The 23,168-nt window shown below is 40.6% G+C and overlaps 1 protein-coding gene across 1 annotated transcript; it reads left to right on the top strand.

Annotated features, from left to right (window-relative positions):
* The first annotated feature begins 395 nt into the window (after positions 1 to 395).
* TMX4 (thioredoxin related transmembrane protein 4) lies at positions 396 to 23,168 on the top strand. Its single transcript, XM_032183692.1, has 8 exons — positions 396 to 748; positions 8,653 to 8,768; positions 12,058 to 12,103; positions 13,215 to 13,343; positions 14,318 to 14,363; positions 16,539 to 16,640; positions 18,251 to 18,314; positions 19,966 to 23,168. Exons 1-8 carry the CDS (start codon positions 396 to 398, stop codon positions 20,250 to 20,252), a joined length of 1,143 nt encoding a protein of 380 aa, XP_032039583.1. The 3' UTR covers positions 20,253 to 23,168.

Genomic DNA, 23,168 nt, shown 5'->3' with positions numbered 1-23,168 from the left:
AAAGCAGATCAGACCTTTACAGTGGTCTTCTCCGCTTTATTCTGGTCGATTTACCAGGTTTTGGAGCTTGGCTGTGCTAATCCCCGTTAGCTGAGGGTGCAGGCGCTGCACTCAGGGGCAGGGCTGCCGTTCAGAGACCAGGGCACCCTAAAAGGCACGGTGCTGAGAGGAATCTCACTGAAACCAGCAAGGAAACGTGGAGTCCTGTACCCGGGCTGGGCTAAATCATGCGCTGGGGTCGGGCACTGGCTTCCTGACGGAACATAACGGGCTGGGCTGACCAGACCCGAAGGGACAGCGCTGGCGGCCAACACCGCCCTGAGCTCGCCCTTTCACTTGGCACTCCAAACACGGGGGTGGGCGCCCCGATACGAGAAAGCTCCCCAAAAAAACCCATGCGAGCCCCGCGACGCCCCGATGCCGCCTCCTCGCCTCAGGGGGCCGCCCCTCACCGCCCCGCCCCGCCCCGCCTCGCCGCGGCCGTTGGCGCCCGCCCTCGCTGCCTGGGCCCGGGCGGGGGCAAAATGGCGGCGGGCGGCGGCGCCGGGCGGTGGCTGTGCGCGGCGGCCGCCCTGCTGCAGGCGGCGGCGCTCGGCCCCACCGCCGCCTCCTCTTCCTCTTCCTCCTCCTCCTCGGCCTCCTTCTCCTCGATCTCGGCGGGCAGCCCCGGCGAGCTGCGGAGCCGCGTGCGGGTGCTGGGCGGCTCCAACTGGAGCCTGGTGCTGCAGGGCCAGTGGATGGTGGAGTTGTGAGTAGCGGGCTGAGGGGCGGCCCCCCCGAGGGGCTGGGGTCGGGCTCCTGCTCCGCCGGGTCACCTGCGAGTGCCCCCTGCGAGTGCCCGAGGGGGATAAAGTGCCCAAAATTTGGTAGCCTGGGGCCGCGCTTATTGTGAGGCGACGCGCCTGGTGCCTGGGACCTTTGTGGGGGCTGGATTTGGCCAGCAGCGCCTGGCAGGAGTGGGAAGCGCTCCCTAAAATCCTCAGCGCTGCTGCTGCTGTGTCCTGGGGGCAGCGGGGCAGGTGTCCCCGTGGTGCCCAGGCTGCCAGCAAACACCTCTGTGGCCACAACTTGGCCGCAGGTTCGGAGCTGGTGTTAATGCAGGCGATGGCTTGTGCTTGGAGACAAGCTCCACCTGGTTCTAGTTACACAGGAGAAAAGGAACTTGAGGTTTTCTAACACAGCACTTAAAGAGTGGTTTGGATGCTCGTGTGGCACCTGTAAGTGTGAAATAGGATTTTACTGAGGCGTGCGTGCTGTACAGGCTAAGTCTCCTTAGGAAGGAGACGGCCTGTCAGCGCCTGAGCTCCTGCTTCCTTGTAAGCACGCCGCTGCTTCAAGTTTTCTTCCACTCGAGTGTTGAATTTGAATTGGTTTGAGTCATTTGGGGGAGGGATTACGGCTTCCCCATGGGCTTTGGTGCTGTGGATGCCACTGGAGTGTCACCAGGGTTGGGTGGAGGCAGCCCCGAAATACCTGATCGTGGGCGCAGGGATGCCCACGGCTGTGGCTATGGGCTTGGGCTTGGTTTTGAGCCTTTTTTTTTTTTTTTTCCACCTCCATTTATCTTATTCTAACAGATGAGGGAAGTGATAATTTTGGAGTGGGAGAAAATAATTTTTTTCTCAAATTTTCTACGTTTTTTTTTCCGCATGTCTGACATCTGAGGCCTATGTGGAAAAAAAGTTGTATGAAGTTACCTATTTGCTCCCAACCCAGTGAATACTGGGGAGGACAGGGGTCGCTTCAGGTGACCCGGTGCTTTCTTTTATTTCTAAGAGGAAGTACCTAAGTAACCAGTGGTGTGTGCCCTTGGGGGAGGAAGAAGAGAGGAACTGACTGAAATCAGAAGCGGCTGGGATAGCGAGCAGCCACACTGCTTCGCGTGCCTTTACTCTGCTTGAAACATGGGAATGACAGGTAGCTGAGAATAATAATGGTGCAGAAGTTAGCTTTAGTGTATCTGAACTTGTTACATTGTGCTCTGCCTACTTTTTTTTCTATTTTGTATACTGTGCTTCACCTGGCAAGGAAACTTGGCTCTCCATGCTGTGTTCGGTGGTGCACTTCTGATACATCCTACTTGTGAGGAGCCTTCCTCTCTCCTGAGGATGCTGCTGGTTCTGAATTAAGTCTGAGATCTCCAGTTGTGTCTGAACACTAATTTAAGGTCCTGAATTAGTTTCTTGTGATTCTTACAGTTCTCATTTTGACAGATTTTGGCTTCTACTGATTTTCATCTGGTTTAGAGCTGGTGGTGTGGACAGGAATCTGGCACTGGAGTTCAGAGGTTCCTCCCATGCTGTGTGGTGGGTCTGTTGGCAAGGGTGCAGCATCCTTCATCAAAACTTCATTTGATCGGAGGATCTGCTGTTTATAAGACTTTTAGCAGTATTTCTTCTTATTTTTTAATGCAGAAGTTGTTGCAGCATATCTTTGGAAGAAAAAAAAAAAAAGGTCACTGGTTCTAATTACTGTTTTGAAGCCTTCTTTAAGCAGGTACTTCTGTATAACTTCATTTTCTCCATTTGTGAAAATAGCGTAGGCCAATTACCGTATGCTGCCACTTTATTATTTGTTCTCGGGTGCACAAATGGAGAGACTTAAGTCAGAAATAATTTGTGTGCGGGATTTGTAGGGGTAATAGGATTTTTATTCCTTCATCCCTCCTAGCTGAAGTGCGTGTACTTGGCTGACTTCTTGTAAATATTCAGTTATTCGTAGCTGGCAAACCTGCAGGCACTGGAAGCAATGCTGCATTTCATTGATAATGTTCTGGATAACTTTGTCTCTGGAAGACATTGCAATGCTTTTTGCTTAGTGTTAATATCGCAGCACACATATCCTCACTGAAATACTTAAACTGTGGTGTTGGAGCAAACTTACAAGTTCCCTTCTTGAATCATTTCTACTCCTATTTTCTGCAAAGCGATGTTTTGCTAGCATGAAGAGTTTTCTTCTGTCTTTATTATTGTGTCTCTTGGGAATATAGAAAACTAAATCCTGGTGTTTCGCATTAAAAGTGCATTTTGCATTTGTAAACATAGCTTGTTCCAAGCTTGACTGATCTCTGTTGAACTTCCTCTTCTTTTTGAAGTAAATAAGTGTTTATAGTCTTCATGCCTCTGTTTACAGACTAAAGTAACTCCTGCTGGTCCTGCAGTACTTCAGGTGTTTGCCTGTTGAGAAAATCTCTGCTTTGGTTCCCACCTGGGCTGTGAAACGTTTTGGTTCCCTTTAGTTTCAGGGAAGTATTAGCGCTGTCTGCTCCAAAACATGGATGGGTTAACTTTCTATTTTAATTCCAGCCAAGGTTAACATTGGGAGAACAGTAATAATCATAACGAGAATCGTGCTTTCAAGGCTAGCTTATAGCCCGTAATTTATTTTCTTATAACTTAAAATGTTTTCCTGCTGCTCTGCGGGCGAGATCATCACAAGGGGTCAGTGCCTGGCAGCTCCCGTTAGCTGCACCACTTCCAAGGGAGTGTGCTCAAAATCTAGCTGAATTTGTACCGCTTATGTGGGCTAATGCTTTTAAATAATTGGCCCGAAAGGCTGCATAAATAAACTTATGAAGAATTCAGTGAATTATTTAACAATTAGTGTAACTGAGATTCAGGACTCAGTAAGATTGGGGAGTTTTCTGTCACTTGGGAGAGCATGGTCTCACGTTTCCTCTTGATTTATTAGTATCTAGGCTTTTCTTAGTCCTATTAGTTAAAAAAAAAAAAAAAAAAAGTCTGCAGGGAATGCAAATTGAGTTACTAGAGCTGCAGTTTGGTTGTGAAGTGTCTGCAGACCTCCTGAGGTCAGAGAAAGTGACCAAATTATCCTACTCAGTAACTGAGCGTTGTTCCTGTGCTGGGCATTGGCTGAGCAGAAACTGATAAAATGTGAAACTGAAATATCTGTGGTAGCTGATACTTTGCTATTGTTGCAGAGATAAACCTGTATGGGGTGGTGGAACTTAATCTGCTGAAGTACTGCAAGAATTCACATTGCTTTTCAGCGATCAGCTGGCTTTTTGTTTTAAAAAGGAACACTCTATCTTTTTCCAAAAAAAAAAAAAAAAAAGACACTGAGTGGAATACAAGTTGAATTGCAGATGGAACTTTAATCATTTTCTTGGTTTTGAAAGTAGAAAGCTGAATAATTACAGTACATCCAGCCTTGCTTCCCATCTTGGTCTTGAAATGTTAGAACGTGCTTTGTTACTGAGCCGTGGAACGAGGGCAGGGTTGCACTCCAGCCGTTACCCTGGAGGATACAGTCTAATTGACTCACGGTGTGTCGCAGCACAAGGTAAGCAGTTGCATTTCCCCCTGTGCAGGTGTTACCAGAAGAGATCTGCGTGCCAGGTTACCCCAGCACACCCAGCAGGATGGGAGCTCAGCAGGCTGCCAGCAGTGCCCGGTTTGGGTTTTGCCACAAGGTCCAAATCCTGTGGCTGTGGCTCTGAAATCATCTGCTGAGCTTCTGTGAACTCTTACTAAAGCTCAGGCCTAGCAGGACAATATACTGCCAACATGCTGTTGGCCCACAGAAGTCACTTTATAGAAGGAGTTTGAGGTGTGTGCATGACAGCATCTGAGAGGAACCAAACAGTTTATGATTTATTTATTATTTAAGCCATTTATGTGAAGCCTGGCAGAACAACCTAGGGGGAAACCTCATTTCTCTGTGCTGTGATGTTTGCGATAGGCTTTTAGCAATTCGTGAAAATTTAACAGTTGTGGAGCAACTCTTTTGGGGCTGGGAGATGTTCCGTGTCTGCTTTGGAGGGTTTTGGAATGCTGGAGGCAACTGCTTGTCAGCTTCCAGAGTCTGCACTGTGCTGCAGTGGTTCTGCACTCATTAAACCTTCGGGAGGTTTCTGTGTGTAACTCAAACAGGAAAAAATCTGGCTTCTGTTAGGCTAGTCTAATACACTTACAAAACTTGTAGCAGTAAGACAAAACTTGATGGAATAAAAGTAATGTCTATTTTACTCTCTTACTGCTATGACCGTTCCACGAGGAGCTGTCTCAACAGTTGCACCTCTAATTTTAATGGTACTCCCAATCAGAAATGAAGTTGAGAGCTTGGCTTATTTTATGCTTCACAGAAGGAACGGATGAGATGTGTCTTGAATGGAGAAAAGTAGACTAAGCAGGATGTTTTTGTCTTGGCTGTTCTGCTGTTTTCTCCTCGGTAAATCCTCTTGTGCCCGCTGCCATAAGCCTTTGTTCTTAGATTGTTGCAACTTCCTGAAGTTGCCATTGCAGCAAAATGCAGAACAGGGTTCGGGGTTGCATCTGTTTGATACTGATAGCTGCTGCTGATAGCACTGGAAGGGCAGATAAAGGAGTCAGTGGCATCCATCCAAAAAGGAGTGCATCGGTCAGTTCCCTAGCCACCTGCTTGAGGTGAGAGGAGCAAGGATCAGCAGCGCTGCCTGTGGAGCTGGGTATCAGTGCAGTAAGTGCAGTTGTTCCCTCTTTACCCATTCCTCCAGCAGTACCAGTGACTGGTGTTTGCTCGGACTGGTTTTACCCCAGCCATCTGTGCAGCTGCTGTGTTTGAAAGCCAAGTGCCTGTGTATTGCACAAATCGCTGCAAGTGTGAGCTGATGCAGCTTCACATCTGAGACAGACAGACTTGGCTTTTCTTGACTTTGAAAGCTTAAAACTTGGCCTCTGGATTGTCTTTTTATGCCCTCGGAAAGAGCTTCAGGTCTTGCAATGGATTGGGGTGGGAACCAGAAGACACCCGGCCTCTCTGAGACTGTGACTGCAATCCGCTTAAATCTGGTGTTCTTGCAGTGGACCCGACCGGTGAATAGACATTTGCCTCAGGTACGGAGGGGATGCGGTGGATGAGGTTTTTTGGACTGTGAAGCTGTGTGCTGTGCAAGAAGCCTGGTAGGACCACGGGTGAGGTGTGTGTTGGCAGGCATCTGATACATCCTGCAGTGAGGAGCTTGTCTATGCGTAACTCGCAGGTACGTGATGTTTTCAGGCAGGTTTTTGTAAATGGTGGAGATCGGTAAATTGCTGTTAAATATGTAACAGCCTACTGAAAACGTTTTCCTCAACCAAGTGTCCAGGACTTGCTTTAAATTTCAGTCGGCTTTGGTTTAACTCGGAAAGACCTGCGTGCTGCTTCCTCGGAGCACCCGGGGGGCCACAGAGCACAGTGTGAGCAACACCTTAACAGCTAAATGTGTTCCCTTGTGCACAGGGAGCTGGGGGAGGAACAGCCCTAAACCTGGTGCTGCTGCTGCAGTGCTCATCGCTTCCTGGCTGACTGGTGGTGGAGTATAACCAAAGAGATTTGGTTGCATCTGCTTTTGTAAGTGAAGGCATCCCCGAGTTCCTCGTAGTGCTTGAAGTGCTGAGTAACCAATGTGGATGCTAAAGCTTCAGAAAAGTGAGGATTTTGAAGTCAGCAGCAGTAAGAACCCTGTAAAAATCTGATCTTCACTGCAAGTTGTGTAGGGGCAGGGTATATCCTGGCTTGCAAAAATTGAATTTGTAATTTCAGGAATATAAAGCTAATGTTTTCAGGCAGATGACATGTGCCAGTGTCCAGAGTGAGTGGCTGGGACTTGTAGCACTGAGCGTGACTTAGTTCCATCCCGTGTCTGGTATTGATACCGAAAGGAAGCCAAAAAAGCAAGGCCTTGTGTGAAGTTCATTGTTCTCACTACCAAGCAGTGGTAAGGATTTTAGTGCTGCTCTGAGATAAAAGAAAAGGATTCTAATCATGTGAATATTATCTCAACTATGCACATTGAATATTCTGCTTAATTTCAGATAGAAGAAACTCTCATGAATGTCAAATGCAAGCACGAATGTCGATATGGCCAAATTTCCATTTCAAGATCAGACAGTACCTGAAGCAGGCTAAAGGTTAAATTAATCCTGGAAGTCTTGTGGGATGAATTTGACACATCTAGAGAAGCTGGATTTAGAAAGCGTTCCAACTTCTGTCTTTAATTTTAGAGCAACATCAGTAGCGTTATCTGACATGTGGCTTCTTACTTATCAGTCAAACTATTGTAATAAAATGTAGTCTGTTTTTGAAGCACAGTATCTGTCAATCTGTTATTAAAAGCACTCTACAGGCCAGCAGTTCTGCATGTGAGATTTGTTTCCAGCATCTTTTTAAGCGATAATGACAGGCTGTTTCTTGGCAAGATTAGATTTATGTACTTTTTTCAGGTGCTCTCATAACGAATGATGTTGCTTCAAAAATGCACAATATTAGCTTTAATATTTAAAATCATAAATTTCCATTACAGTAAAGTCCAGTGTGTATTTTTTAATTTGCATCTTTTTAACATCCAGAGTGCAAGATTTCCTTTTTGAAATACTTAGTTCTCAAGCCCCCTATAAAAAAATTTACAAAGCAGTCAGTAAATTCGATTCTACCTCTTCCATGAGAAGTTACGTGTTCAGATTCAGCCTCGTTGACCTGAAACATCAGTGGGTGGCTGGAGAGATCTGTCCCCGGGCGCTGCGGAAGCGAGTGGTCCTGCTCAGAAGGCCACCGGGCAGGGAGAAGTGCCTCTAGGTCAGGCAGGTAGACCCACGGCGTGAGGCAGCCCCTTGCAGAGCTTCACAGTCACGGTGGGTGCGTGGGTTGGGAAAGATTTGGGGCTCTGCCCATGAGGAAATTTCTTTCTATCAGGAATGGAAGAGGAACACAGTAGCACATTTTGAGCCCTGTGACAAGTAGGGTGACTCTAAACCCCCCTACATTTGCTTCCTTGCCTTTTAAAATGTCAGAAGTGTGCTTATACATTTCAAACCCCAATAAATTAGGGGACATCTCCTAAGGGTCTCTTAATGTGCATCTCTAAAAGGCGTGGCTGTGGGGGGGGGAACTGCCGTGGCTCACTCACGTGCTGCGCCTCGCTACTTGTGTATCTGAATTGCGCGTATGAGCAACTGCTGCAAGCTGCAGAAGTCTGACGTGTTCGGGTAGAAGTGGGGTCCTGTCAAAGTTCAAACACTTTCTGATGTTATCCTCTCAAATTAGCTCTTCTGTCTTGGTGTTGATGTTATCAATAACTACAGCAAACGTGGCTTGAATAATGCAGTTGGTAGGGTAGAGAACTCAGCTCTTGTAACATGCTTTCTTATTTTGCTGAAATTAATCCTAAGATAAAGCAAGACTTGAGAAAGACAGTCGGTACAAGCAGTAGGAATTTAATGTGTACTTTCTTCAGATCTCCAAAGAGTGCTAGTGAAAAAGGCGTGCTCGGATGTATTGAGTAGCGGGCTAAGGCCAACGTAACTTCCAGAAGTTCTGAGGAGTGGGAAATCAATACGAAATGCTGCGTTGAATGAGTACAGCCTGGCTTCAATAATTCAGATAGCTGCCATGAAAATGGATTTATTTTCTATGTAAATAGAATAAATCATGAGTGGTGAGGGTTTTGATATGAATTTCTCAAGGCCGTGAAGACTTGCTTTTGTTTTAATAACATGAGGAGGAACACGGGTTGATGCGAAACCTACTTGATTAACTTATTCAGTAGACTTGATTAAGAAGAAGTGCATTTTTTCCTGTAATTGATCTGTTTGTATTTTCCTCTATATGTTAAATCAATTTGAATGTGTACACATATAAGAAAATTAAAATATTTAACCTGTTTTCCCCCTTCAGCTATGCTCCTTGGTGTCCAGCTTGTCAACAGATTGAATTGATCTGGGAGAATTTTGCAAAAGAAAGTGAGCGTCTAGATATCACTGTGGGAAAGGTGGATGTCACTCAAGAACCAGGTATAGTACACAGACAGTGTTTTTAATAAAATAAATTATTTAGTCGAAGTGCAACTTAACATCAGGGAGTGTGCTTTATTTTACTGGAGTGCATGGAATGCCAGCCAAGTCAGACGTTTCTAAACCAACATAGTGCTCTCCGCATCTTGCTTTTCTACATAGCTCACATCTGTGTGCATAAGCGTTTGAAAGGGTAACTTGAAGAAATTGTGGGGGAACAATCTGCCCTTACACTGTATTAAAAGGGGCTTACTCTCTGTTTTAATCCAGTGGAAGCTGTTGCCCACCTTACTTCTTTCCCCTCCAAAGTGTCTGGAGAAGCATCCAGTTCTGTAGCTTCCAGTTTCTGAGAATTTCAGGATGCAGTAGCATTACCACAGTATGAGCCTCCTTTAATAAGTTTTAAACTATTTTGCATTACAGTGCTGTTTTACTGTCATGTTAAATTGTAGTGGTGCTTTTGAAGTACAACCTTCATTGTTTTTTTTTCTGATTTGCTGCATCTATGCAAATACACTTACAAACAGGATACCCTATCTATCCACAGAAGCATAAATACAACGTTATTTGTTCCTGCTCTAGTGACTCCTTTCAAAATTTTGAATGTGTTTCTGTAAACAGTACCAACATTATTTTATTTTTTCCAAATATCTGCATTTCTGAAGAACGCTTCATGCTTGTTTTGGCTTTGAGGGGATGAAAGATTTTGTCAGCAATATCAGAAGATTGACAGCAAGAGGCGTTACTGGACCAAAAAGATTCCTAGAGCTTTAGGATTTTTTTTGTATTAAAGTATGTTAAAATGTGTGCTGTTTACTTTAAGAACATGCCAAACAAGGTAGTTTTACAAAATTAACACTAGGTGGATGAGTTAAATTGCTTAAAACCAGAGATTTAAATTCACAAGAAAATGCCAGCTGTTCTAGCCATCCTGTTGGTTAATGTTTCGTTTAAAAACTTATAGGTAGACAAAAACTGATATCAAAAAGCTGTTGGTGTGGGGCATTCCTCTATTGCAGATACTCATCAATAACAGATTAAGAAAATGTGAGTTTGAACATCAATATTTTTACACAGGTAAAGCCAACTTCTGCTTCTTCACCGTAACAAAGCAGGGCTTACTCTGGAGTTAAGGCTGCAATTGGGGATCCATTATAATCCCATCTTGTTATTTTCTCCCAATTAGATAGGGATTCTTTGCTTACGTGGTGTTCAAATAAGAGGATTTCAGTCTTGATTATGGCATTAGGATGTGAGTAACTTAAAAATGTCCTTTCAAAAGTGAGGCTGTAAAAATAAAATATTTGGGATTCTGAATGGAATTAGTCTACCTGGTAAAGGATTTGAATGGGTGGGTTGGGACCTTAAGGGATCAGGTACTTTTGTTTTCACCAAAAGAAATCTCGTGTGTGCAGAGCCACATAAAATGCCATTGCCAAACCCTGCAGGGGGAAGCAGCCATTTGTGGTGCTTAATTATAACAGAAGCCCAAAGAATGAATCCATCAGAGCCTTAGTGGATTTACAGCATGCTTCAGTCGCTTGATGTAGTAGTCTGAAAGTTCCTTCCTTGTCTTTTCTATTGAAACACTCTTTCTATTGAAGAGTAAGTAATGGAGGTGCTTCTGGCTCACAAAGTTCCTGGTATTTGGGGTGCCTTTTTTGTGAAGTTCCCAATCACAGCATTGACAACTATTGAAAACAAGATTTCTTGGGTCTTCCATAATCTTTAAATATTTCCTTGTTGAAAGCAGCAGTATTTTTAGATGGCTTCTATATTCGGTGTATTTTGGAGTGGAAAGGCAAATAATTTTTTTCCCCCCTGGTCTTGGTTGTCTGACTACCTGATGGGCATGTGCCATGGTGTGATTTGCAAACACATGCTGAACTGTGTTTGAAGTTAAACTGTTACCCAGTTCAAGTTAGGATTAAGCATGCACCAAAACAACTTGCTGTATGTTCTTAGCTTTTTGAAGATGACTTGCATCTGATTTTGCTGACCTATGGATGTGTGTGAGATTAACATAAAACCTTCATCTGAAATGTTGGGATGCTTCAGTGCACTTGGCAACAGATTTTGTTTTATGCTTTGCATTGTTCATGCTAAGACCATTGGTGCTTGCTCTAGGATAGGTTACTGGTAAAAGGGATTTAGGCTGGCTACTTCATTTTGTTTGCCTGCTTAGTCCTTGATAGGATTTCAGAGTTTTTCAGTGTTTCCATGACTGTGCTCTTTATAAGCTTATAATATTCTTTACAGTTCTCTCCACCTTTTTTTTTTTTTTCGTGTGTGTGCTGCTATTCTTTCTGCTTCATTAATTTCTTCTGTTACACTTGTGCTTTTGTTTATTTAGTGTCTCCCTGTGCTGGTGTGGCTTTGAACTGCTTTATAAGATTTCCTGCCATCCTGCCTCCTATAGCAATAAAAGCAGAAAGCTGAAAAATGAGGATGCCTAGTTTTATGGAACTTTGAAGAAACTTGTATTTGATTTAAACATATTCAAAAATGAAACAAACAACAACAAAACCCACAAGCCTTTTTCCGTAGTTCTGTAGGGGGTTTCACTCTAGAATAATAAGCATTAGTACTGAAACCTAAAAATACCTGGCTTAATTCAATTTAACAATAAGAACCTAGAAACGTCCAAAACATTGTCTTGCTACAGTTGTGCATGAGAGAGATGGGTTGTGCAGCATACAAGGATTATTTGGAAGAAGCAAACAAGCAAATAAGATTACTTTATTTAATTACTTTAAGTACCTGAAACTTACATGCGCAGCTCTAAATCATTGAAAATCAAGCAGAGGATGAAATAAAACAGCGGGCTGGAGTTTGCAAGCCTGCATTGCTATGTTAGTGGCCCAACTTTCTAGATGGAGCAGTGGGGATCTGGATGAGGCTGCACACAGGCGTGTAAGCGTGCAGGATTCCGGAATAAGGGTGCGTTTGCGTGGCTCATCTTCTTGGTTGGGGGGAGCACTCCCAATCTCATCGTTGCACACAGCTGAAGACAAACAAATGAATTCTCTGTAGAAAAATGATCTTGTAAGCCTTCTACAAGGTAAACATTTTACTTAATTTGGCAACAGTATTTAGCGGCTGTTAGTTTATAGCATGTCTGATGACAAGCTAAATTTTTTTTACAAAATGGTGGTAAAAGCTATGCAGTCTGCTTTCTAGTATACAGATAAAGATCTGTAGGTACTTACAGGTAAGTCAAAATGCTGGGGAAATTCTGCTTTACTTAACTGATTGATGTGTTTTTTGTTTTTTTTTCCTTTCTTTCTAGGCTTGAGTGGTCGATTCTTTGTAACAACACTTCCTACAATATACCAGTAAGTACGTAATACTAAAAACAACTGTCTATTTCTGTATGTTTTATTTTTTCCTGTCCTGTTTGTACAGTGACATGGAAGACATGATGTACAACTGGCTTATCTCACTTGGTCAATTTTTAAAACGTTTTTCAGGAGCTCGGTGTGTTTATTGGACATCATGTATTTTTAATTTATGGTGGAAGGCTTTCCTACAAACAGTTTTGTACCTAGATAAGTGATGCTTTTCCAGTCTGAAAAGAACATTGGATAATATGTAAGAACTGATGTAAGTCTGCAGTATTGGCTTCTAGAAAGCTCACTGTATGTGAGCAGAAACACTTGACCTCTAGAAGTGTCACTTCAATTTCTCATTTTAATAAGTCTGTACAAATCCTATGTAAAACACTACAGAAACCTTTCACTAAGCATGTAGCGCTGCTTCTGTTACTGTAAATTCTTAATCTATTGACTTTATATTGGTATTTATATTGGTTGAGTCCTGCTTCTTGCCTGTTTTACACCATAACTCTGAAATACAGGTGGCGATGAAGGAATATTGACTTTCAGTTTCAGTTTAGGGTATTGCTAATGGCTCTGATTATGCTAACAAAGTCCTCATCTCAAGACTTCCCTTAGATTAAGTGGATTTGCTAAATTCTCTTGTTACCAGTACTGTTTATAAACAAATCAAAAAGGGTGTTTCCTGTGTCTTATTCAATGAAGGATGAAATCCTTTAAATGGAGAACTCTGTATTAAATCATGGTATTGAGTTGTACATCTATAGATACATGTAAGCACACTTTTGATTCTGAGATGTGCCTAAAATTAATTTAATTAACTTCCTATGCTTTATATTCAGTACAGAGTGACTTTTTTTATTTAAGAATAATAGGAATTTTTAATAAACAGCAAAATCTCATTTTGTTGAAACTCTGAGACCATCTATCAGATACTAGTTTCAAAACATTAAAAATCCTTGGGTACTCAGCTTCCTGAGCAAGTTGAATCTGTGTACATAGTATGCTTTGTTTTTTTATTTTTGGGAGGAGGGGAGGAATGGCAGAACGGAGGGTTACATTTTTCCCATACAGTTTAAACACTAAGTTAATGTGAATTTATGCTTTTTAGTGCAAACAATGGAGTATTTCGCAGATACAGAGGCTCACGCACATTGGAAGACCTTCAGGGTTATGTTTTAGAGAAAAAATGGCAAGCTGTGGAGCCAGTAGCAGGATGGAAGTCCCCGTCTTCTATAATGTAATACTTTGTTTTATCAACAACAAGCATGTTTTGTAGCTCATCAATCATTAAGGGTGCTTTGCTGACAGCTTGTTCCCTAGACAAGTAGGCTTTGTAGAAGCAATCCTTATTGACAGCCTGCTATGCAGTTTCTCACCTTTAAAAGCAGTTTATTTTCTGCACTTGATTTTGTCTGTGCCTGCTGAGGTTTGTTGATATTACCTCTGAAAATATGGGGGGGGGGGGGGGAGGAGGAGGAAAGGGAGGGAGGGAGGAAAGGTACAGCCACTGAGCATTTCACAAGTGTCAGTTCTACTACTTGCTAAATAATTTTAAATGTATGTTTATGTAGATTATTTCTGGTCACTTGCAGCAGCAGCTTTAAGGTTTTTACTTGTTTAAAAGGAACTGCTGTGTCTTCCTTTGGAATAGGAGACTGGTAGTGCTTTCACAGTATGCTTGTCTCCAGAATGTTGAGTTTACTTTGAAATAGCATAGAGCGCTTGTGTGCTGTAAAAGGTGAACCAAACATATGAATGCCCTGTTCATTTCATTTTGACTAAAGCTATCATGTATAAATTTATATAAAAGATCCGGTGTCTGTCCTTATTTCTCATCTGAGAATGAGGAAGTATAGAATATTTAGTAATGGGGAGAGGAGCTATAGGGCTGTATGCTGCTGTGAGCTGGGGAGAAGGTGCACAGACTGCTGATATTTTGCGATTATGCTCAAATGCTATCTTAAGCTACCATTTCCATGCTTTCCATTTGAGCCAGCTTAAATGAACATAATATAGATAAGAATGCTTTGTTTGCATTAGCTTCCTTCTATCGATTCCTAGGGGCTAAAATGGTATCAGAAGTGCAAAAGCAGAATCTTGCTCTTTTTTTTTTTTGGATAGTTCACTTTATATATTTTAACTCTTTACTTGTCTTAGAACATGTTCTTCCCTTTTTTTTTTTTTTTTTTTTTTTTTTTTTTTTTTTTTTAGGATGCATGGTATGGCAGGGCTATTTCACTTCTCTGGCTGGATCAGGGTAAGTAACTACATGGTAGCATATTCCATACCCCTCTTTATTCATGCTTAGGATAATATTCAGTTTAACAAGTCAAAATCTAATTGAATACTTTCATTACTATTTTATGAGACTTCGATTTTCCATACGTTTACTGTGCATTGGATGTATAGCGTCTTTGCACTAGAAGTTTTGCAGTGCTAATAGACAATAGCCTCCACGCCAAGAATTGTAATTTTTTTTAAAGATTATCATAAATAGTGAAAATACTTACTGGTGTTATTATCTTGGTATAGTTAGTATTCTGACAAAATGTGCTAATACCAAATTGATAAAGTATTTTTTGACAGCTGCAGCAGCTGTGGCCGTGTGCCTCAGGAATACATTTAGTATCTACCAGTCTCTGACTTAATCCTATTCATAAAAATTATTTCCAGATTCATTTTAGAAGTTGTAAATCACGCTCTTCTGCTTTTTGTCTACATCTAATCTGTTGTGCAGACGAACAGAGTAATGGCCTTATTCTTCAGTAAGAATTTTTGCATCTGAATTTCAAACTATCAATAAGATTGACATAAAAACAAATCTGGACGTTTTAATTACCAGAAGTAAGGGAGAAATGCTTAGCATACAATGAAGTGTGCTTTGAACTTACAGAACATTTCAAGACACTTCTGTTTGGGAGATATCAAAGTTTTTCCTGTAGTATGCAAATGCAAAAGTGTCTGAAAATTCTCAGCAATTTTGGTTGGGAAATATTCTTTCTTAAGATCATCAGGTGTAGCCGACTATCTGTAGCAAAACAAGTCTGAATATTGTAATATCCACTTCAAAAGGTAGTAGGGAGTTTGAACAGAGTTTGTAGCACTTCCAGTAAGCATCTAACTATCTCGAAATCAAATAAAACTTTCCATTATTAGGTTTCCCATGCAAGCTATCTTTGATTATTTCTTTCGTTGGATAGTATTAACTTTTTACAGCCTTCTGGCTTTTCTCTTCCTTGGTTGCTGTGCAATGATGTTTTTCTTGTCTAGTTTCCTTCCTGAAAGATTACAGTCTTTTTCTCAGAGCATTTAATTTGCTTTCCACTCTAATACATATTTCAACTCTACATTTCCTCACTCTTCTTCCTGTACTATCCTTGCATATGGTTTAATAAACGTTGGGTGCTGTTCAGACATTAAGGGGCTGGGAGGGGACACAGACAAATAATTTTCAATATTAAATTCCGTAGATGTTGATTGTGGTTTGTTTTCTAATGGCGATACTCTCTTCAGAGAGTAATGTTATAATTTACTTCCTACCGGACAATCTGACTTGATGTGATGCTTGGTTCAAGCCAATAAATCTGTAGGTTTAAATAACAGAGCTCATTTTCAGTGAAAGAGACAATTAGTCTCTTTAAATATAAAATGAGAAAGCACTTATTTTGTATCTGTGTAGAATGTGTGGCTCTTTTTAAGAACTGAAGAGCTTGAGTAGGAAATAAATGGCTGCATTTTAGTTAATGAATGAATTCCCAAATGGAAGTATTTGTTTTTATCTTGTGCAAACTCAAGCACCTACCATTCTTCTTCCAAGCTATAATTCTTATCCCAGGGATAAAGCCCCTTCTAAGGATCTGTCTTTTCCTTGGTGGTGTGCTTGTAAAGTGGGTATAAAATAACACCTGCTTTGAATCTGCTGTGATTGATTTTTTTTGGTTCTGCAATGTTTAAGTTCTAAAATACCGTTGTAAAATTGGCTGTACTGGTGTTCTGTCATCCTCGGGTATGCTTACTATATGGTCTCCTCCCTGCAGCAGAGGCTGTAAAAATAGATGTATGGGTTCATGCCATAGATTCATCTAGCACATTAATCTGTCTTAAGCAGCTGCCACCTTCTTACAGATTATAAAATCCTAGAATGTTCTGATGCGTTCTTGTATGCTCTGAGCATCCCTTATGCATCTGTCCGCAGTAAGATTACATGCAGTGCCTTTTAATGTGAAAACTCAGTAAAGCAAAACAAGATTTAATGCTATCAGAAGAATCCTAATATGACATTTAAAGGATGGCTGGTGCTTGAGAGGGAAGACTTCAATATAAATGCTGTTATGAAGGGTCTTAATTAGGTGTCAATTTATTTAATGGTGACAGTAGCATCAATGCTGTGTGGTGTTTGGTGTGAATTTGATAAATACCTTCTCATTTCCAGCAAATTCATAGCTACCTCACTGGCACTCTTGGAATTCACGTTTGGATGTCTTATGCAATCTTCATCTTGGCTACCTTGTTGATCGGCCTGTTCCTGGGTTTGGTAAGAGAGCGTATTCCTTCCTTAGTTACCTGGAACTGCTTTGCGTTATCTTCGGTGGAGGGGGGAACAAAAAACTTCACTGATACCCTGCAGCACCTGATTCTAATTGCTTATTAATTGCTCATTATTAGACTGAAGGATTGCATGTGTGTGATCAGAATGGTGTCTAAAGACTCCAGCTTTCTAAAAGCAGGCTTTGTGGAATGATTTTTGTATTAGCTGAAATGGGGCTGTATTTGTGGGAGTTAGCAATGCAGGTTTGCTGTTGCACCGTTACTTAAAATGAAAGGATGAACATCTTTTCTAAAAAGCTTTGAAGATACGGTGTTCTTAACTGACCTACTCTATTTGAAGCCATTAATGTTGTGCTAATGTATGCAGTATCAATACATGTGAACAAATGCTTTTTTTATTGTACAGTTAAAACAGCTGCATCTTTTGAGATGACAGACTTCATTGTCAAATAAATGCAAATCAAGGTAACATAGCTAGAAGTAAATTATAACGATGATTTTCAAATTAAAAAAAAAAAAAAAAAACACAAAAAACTCCTTCTTCCACTTAACAAAAAAAGACCACCAAAACTCCCATCAGAACACCCCCTGCAACCCACCATAAAATACACACACACACACACACACAAAAAAGGAAAAAGTTGAGAAAATATAAACCTAATCTTCCTGCCTTTACTGAAAAGCTTTTCTGTGACTGAAATGTAGTTCTTATCGTTGTATCATTTATCTCTTTTCTTTCCTTTGCACTGTTCTTAACATGTGACAATGAGACACTAAGGTTTTCCCTTGCATTTTGACTGTATGTGTTCCACTCTGAGGCTGCTTTAGCAGAAAACTAAAAGGTACAATAGAGCATAAAAGGTGGAAGTACAGATTGTGTATCAGGGAACTGGGGAGTGAGAATTGAATAGCATGCTAAAATATAGAAAATCTTGACCAAGAAGTTTTCTGAAGTTTTAAATAAAGATCCTCAGCTATGTTCTGGGCATCTCTTCTGAAGATGCAAAGCATTTTCAATGCTAAATAAATTTAGGGAAATAGGAGGCCGGAAATGTGGAGTGGAAAGCAGAGGATGTTGGTTCATATACAGAGATAGCACTTTCTTTCCAGTGTTTTTAATTTAGCTCCTTCAGGCAGCTCTTGCCTATGAGCCAGATAATGCAATTTTCTAAATTTTCATTGTATGTTTAAAAAGGATGAGTAGGTCTTTGCACATACTGTATATTAAATTATCAAAAAAACACACATTGCCTTTGTTCAAGTCTAAGTATCTAAAATTACTTGCCACTTAGTGAATACTTATGTATTTAAATGATAGCATATTAATCTTTTTGTAAAGTTTTTGTAAAGTTCTGCTTTCTAAGAGCTGCTGCTACTTCAAGTATCTTGAAATTCTCTGAAGTAGGAAAAAATCCAGAATCAGTGCAGTACTAAAGTGATGAAGATGAATAATGAAGTATCCTAAATCAGTATTTCTTCTCTTCATCAGCTTGCCAATTATATTTATACCCAGGGTACGAATATAATAGTGCAGGGGCTGCTGGGATGAAATGCATATTTGTTAACAAATGCTTTTTTCCCCCCCCCTTTACCCAGATACTGGTCTTGATTTCAGACTGCCTTTGTCCATCAAAGTCAAAATACAGAACTGAAACATCTGGTAAGAACTCCTGAGCGGGTGAGACGTTGTAGTTTTAAATGTACGTTTGTGGGAGGGAGGGCAGTATGCTGTCAGGCACTTAAATCTGACCCAGTAAACTAGGTATACATTATGATCACCCTGTGACAGGGATTGTCACACTGTGTCAGGCTCTATTTAATCAGTCAAAGCATCTGCCCGGTAGCAAGGAAGACAAAAATACTATTACTAGAGCAACAAAAACCCTCAGCACTTTATTCATACTTCCACAAATGTGAAGAGGCCAAATGCATTCAAAATGAGGAAGTCTTGAAGAAATATACTGGATTTTGTTTATTTTATGCAGCTGTATCTTCATTAGATTTGTTGCTTAAATATAAAAGGAATTTGCCTTGGCAGGACATCTCTACATCCTATTATGCACTCTGTATGTTGCCTTAGGAGATGCAAAATTCTGAACCTATACAATTTTTTATCTAAATTGTGGAAAGAAGGGGAAAGGAGGTAGCGAGAATCAAATCTAGAGACTGCAGGAAATAATAAAGTGGCATAATAAATGCCAGAACTATAAAAATTCTGTATCTGACATTGCTGCCAGTTGAACAGACCTTGGCAGTATTTTATCACTAGTCACAGATCAGACAGACCCAGTTGCAGCGTTGAGGCTTTAAGCGTCCCTATATGAGCTTCATGGAGAAAGAATAGAACAATGGTGTTTCTAGGTCTGCGTCCAATACACAAGGCTGTTTCTTACCACACAGGTTGGGGGGAACTACTTAGTCTCTTGTGTGATTAGAGGTTACCTTTTTTTCTGCCCTGCAGCATATAAAACCAAATTTCCATCTGGAATTCTAAAGTTGGTCACTAAGCTCACAAGGAAGTAATACATGGTGTGAGGCATTGCATCCTCTTTAAATAAAAAGAAGATAAATCTCTTCCTGATCTTCAGTGAGAGGGCTTCAGGCCAGTGTTCTGTAACTTAGGGAATGGGAGGTAAAAATTTGCACACAAAATGAAGTCTCCTGTAGACACCAAATGTGTGTTAAGTTCCAGAACACCTTGTGTGGTGATTGTTCTATCAAGTGATGTCAAAACTGAACAGTAATTAAACGTTTCCTTCGTAACTGTGTATATTTGTGCGTGCTGGTTTGCAGTTCAAGATGAAGATACATCTGTGATACTTACCAGGAAGATTGTAGCCAAATTTTGGATTTTAAAATATGCAGAATTACTGTCTTTAAAATCACTATCAATAGAAAAACCATACCGGTGCAGTATGCTGTCCAGTGAGCTGATTGACTCAACCGCAGCTGTTACCTGACAGCTTACCGGTGTCTTGTCTCTTTCTTGTCGATTTCTTTGGTAATGATGCCTTTTCAAGGAGCCAAGCAACATGGATCTTGTCACTCTGTGGAACCAAATGAAAGCCTGATATGCAGGAAGAACAAGTGATGATGAAAGAGAAATTCTGCTGAAGAAATATTTGAAATGATTTAATAATAAAGGAAATATAACGTCATACAAAAGTATTCAATAGTAAAGTTGATTAATATTTCAGTATTGTAACATACTGCAATGTTCATGATGTATTTCACATAAACAGTGGTTTAACTTTTAAAAGCATTGTTTGGAGAGTCAATCTAACATCAGTATTTGAAACTCTTTTGTTTAGAAGAAGCAATTACGAAGGAGAATGTGGAGAATGCAGCATTAGAAGAACCAGAGGAGGCTGCCGAGCTTTCTGCAGATGATGCAGAAGAGACTGCAGAGGCGAAAGACCTCTCAGATGAAGAAGATGCAGCGAATTCAAGTGCTGGTGACTCAGAAGAGGATCTGGAGCTTGGAAAAGAATCAGGTGAAGAAGAAACAGAAGATCTGAGCGAACAACCTTTAGCTGCTTCAGAGACTGAAAGCTCAGTAAGACAGCGTAAAAGTCAGGCGGCTGACAATGGACTATAGTTGTTCAGTGGTGTATTTGGTACACTTGGACCAAAGAAGTATCAGACCCTGGGTCTGAAGCTGAAGCTTACACTTGATTTGTCACTTGTGTTTACGCAAAACTTCTGCTCTTTCAGCAGGCTTTTCTTTTTTAAGATAGTAATTACTCATTGAGTTTGTTTTATAAGTATATATACTGTTTATTGTATAACTTAGCCATGACAATCAAATTAAGTGTATTATGTGTGTATTGTGTTCGAAGACTTTTAAGGGAAAAGGGAGGTGGAACCAAGTCTCAGTTTGCCGGCTATAAAGTGGTCATCTGTGCTTGTGCTCCTCTGTAAGTACTGCCCAAGAGGACCTTTAACTCTGAAGTAGCTTGGCAGGGCTGTGACTCTTCTGAATGTTTGTTCCAAATGCCACAGAAGCACCAGATAAGTGATACAGCAGTGAAAGAAGGCACCTTATGAGTCTTCTGTTGAAAAATGTGGTGTAGGATGGGTTTATTTTTATCACTTTTAACTGAAGCACCTTTACATCTTTCTTAATGTTTGTTTTGAAAGTATATCATGCAGTGCGCCTTGTGCTCTGATTAGCATGGCCCCAAATTTTTCAGGCTTTGGTAATTCAGAGGCATGCTGCATAGCTCAAGCTTGTCAGCTGAGATTATTTTTATTTTTTTAGACCCAAGGAGTTTTGAGTAATCAAAAGCTTCAGGCCCAGAAACAGTGGCAGCTAGATGCTTAAAATGTGTAGTACTTAAAGTTTAAAGGCAATTATTTTGGTCAGGGAAAACTGCCAAAGCGTGACTCTTTTCTTTAAAGGATTGTAGCAAGAAATACTCATTCTGCAGCCAGTAAGTTGCATATTTCTTGCCAATACAAGCTTGTGATGTGCAGCGCAGTTCTGCTGTTTCCAACCCAGAACAGTTTTGGCAGAACTCAAGCCGCTTTAGTAATACTAATTGAGGAGGCATTTAAGGCTTCACCTTTGTCACTAGAATCAGCACATTGGGGAAAGGGAGGAGCAGGAGCTAGCAGCAAGGAGAAGCTTTTGGTTTTTGCTGATTATATCAAGATAAATATGTATTTATGGAACTGTATAAAGTGAAAATGGCTTGGCAGGTAGACAGGATTAGGTGTGATTAGAGGACTTAAGTCATTAAAGATAACTGGTATTTCCCTCCTTTAGTTGACTTGTTTAATACTAGTTTTTTTAGGAAAGGAATATCTACACTAAGACCTTGTATGTTATATTCCTGATTGGATGTGTGATCATGTGTGTAAGATGTCTTAATCTTGACTTCTTTTATATTATGTATATTTATGTATATTGCATAAACCTTGCTAATGTGCATGAATTTCATCTTGTTCTTCTAGAATAATCAGATGAAATCATTTCTCTTACTAGAAGAGAAGTTGCAAGTGCAAAATGCTAGTTTCCTTTGAGACTGAGATTAATAGGGCCAATTTGTCTTGACTTTTTTTTTTTAAATGCTCGTAAAGAGCATATTTACTAAGAAAGCTTAACTTTTGCTCTCTGTGTCCTGTTACATATTGTGTCTTGGAACGATGTAGCAGAAGTTTGGATTTTTTTTTTTTCTTTACACAAAATTACACTGCATGTATTGAATATGAATTTTCTTTAGGAGTGCTCTCTGTGCTGAGGTTGAATCTCATTCCACTATAGTGGAGATGTATAAACATGCTTTCACATGTGGAGACATACAGATGTTAATATATGTACATTGCACTGTAATGAGAACAGTTGGTTTATCTTGTGTAATCTGTGCGTTCTTCAATGTAACTAAGAAACTGTAGAAGCTTACAGACAGCAGATCTCAGTATCAGTTGAGGTACATAGCTATTTTTTTTTCCTCCAAACTAAGCATGCATTTGCAAAAATCAAGAAAACTTCTGTCGCTACCTTAAAGTGGAGGGAAGAACTATGCACATAAAAGTTCAGAGTACAGTTTTGTTGTTTCCAGGACACATTTGCTTTTTTTCCATTTATCTGTGCATCAGGAGCTCATAAAATCCTAAAAGGAAAACAGGACTTAGATATATTTCAGGAGACAAGTAGGAACCAGTGTTAGGTGAATTTCTCAGATAAGAATTGATACAGCCCTTCAGTCATGGATCCAAAGCTACTGGACTCTGAAAAATATGAGGGACTGTATCTGGTGTAGATTGAGGGTGTTGATGACTTTGCTTGGGTACCAAAGAGGATGTTTTAAACTGCACAGGGCCTTGTGATACTCAGTGTGTAGGAGGGAACATGTCAATATTAAGTTTTGATTTGATTTCTTTTCATTTTCAGAATAGCATGGAACCAGTCATCTAAATTCTTCTCTAGCTGTTTAAAGAGACTTGACTCTAAAAGATACGCAACATCCATATACCTCACAGTTTGTCTTATGCTGCTGGGAATTTGAAGTATTTAAAGTATTAAAAAGTTACCTGTTGTCAGTGCTCAAGATGAGGTATTGAGGCTTCTTGAATGTTCAGACAAAGAACATGTTCTCCCAGGAGTTGTACTTTGTTAAGGTGTCTTTTGAATTTAAAACCACAAAACACAAATGAGACTGTGATCTAGCAGATCCAGGGTTTCTGAGATGCTGTGAGAGAAAGATCTGAAGCTGCTGCTGTGTGATGGTTCTCTGGAGTCTCTGCTTACAGATCTCCTGTTCTTGCATGTCACTGTTAGGTTTGGATTACTTAATATGAAGTTAGTATTTTCCATCTTCATGGATCTAACAAGATCACTCTATGCAGGGATTAAGTTGTCAGGCAGCAAGTGGCAGTGGTGCATCTCTTCATAGATCTCTTGTGAATCTGGAAATGAGCAATAGTGGGCTTCTAAAGCTTCTCAAACAACATAACATGTATGTGATCGCTCCTGTGTTTTTATCAATAAAATAGGAAATGTTAATGCTAA

This window comes from Aythya fuligula, chromosome 3 (genome assembly GCF_009819795.1).
Source record: "Aythya fuligula isolate bAytFul2 chromosome 3, bAytFul2.pri, whole genome shotgun sequence".
Lineage (NCBI taxonomy): Eukaryota > Metazoa > Chordata > Aves > Anseriformes > Anatidae > Aythya > Aythya fuligula.
Note: the sequence above shows the minus strand (reverse complement) of the source record. Positions and strands in the feature narration are given on the sequence as shown.

Coding starts and splice junctions, on each gene's coding strand:
- TMX4 (XM_032183692.1), top strand. CDS start 396: ATGCGAGCCCCGCGACGCCCCGATGCCGCCTCCTCGCCTCAGGGGGCC. Junction 8,769..12,057: donor GGATGTCACTCAAGAACCAG/GTATAGTACACA, acceptor CTTTCTTTCTAG/GCTTGAGTGGTCGATTCTTT. Junction 16,641..18,250: donor TCGGCCTGTTCCTGGGTTTG/GTAAGAGAGCGT, acceptor CCCTTTACCCAG/ATACTGGTCTTGATTTCAGA.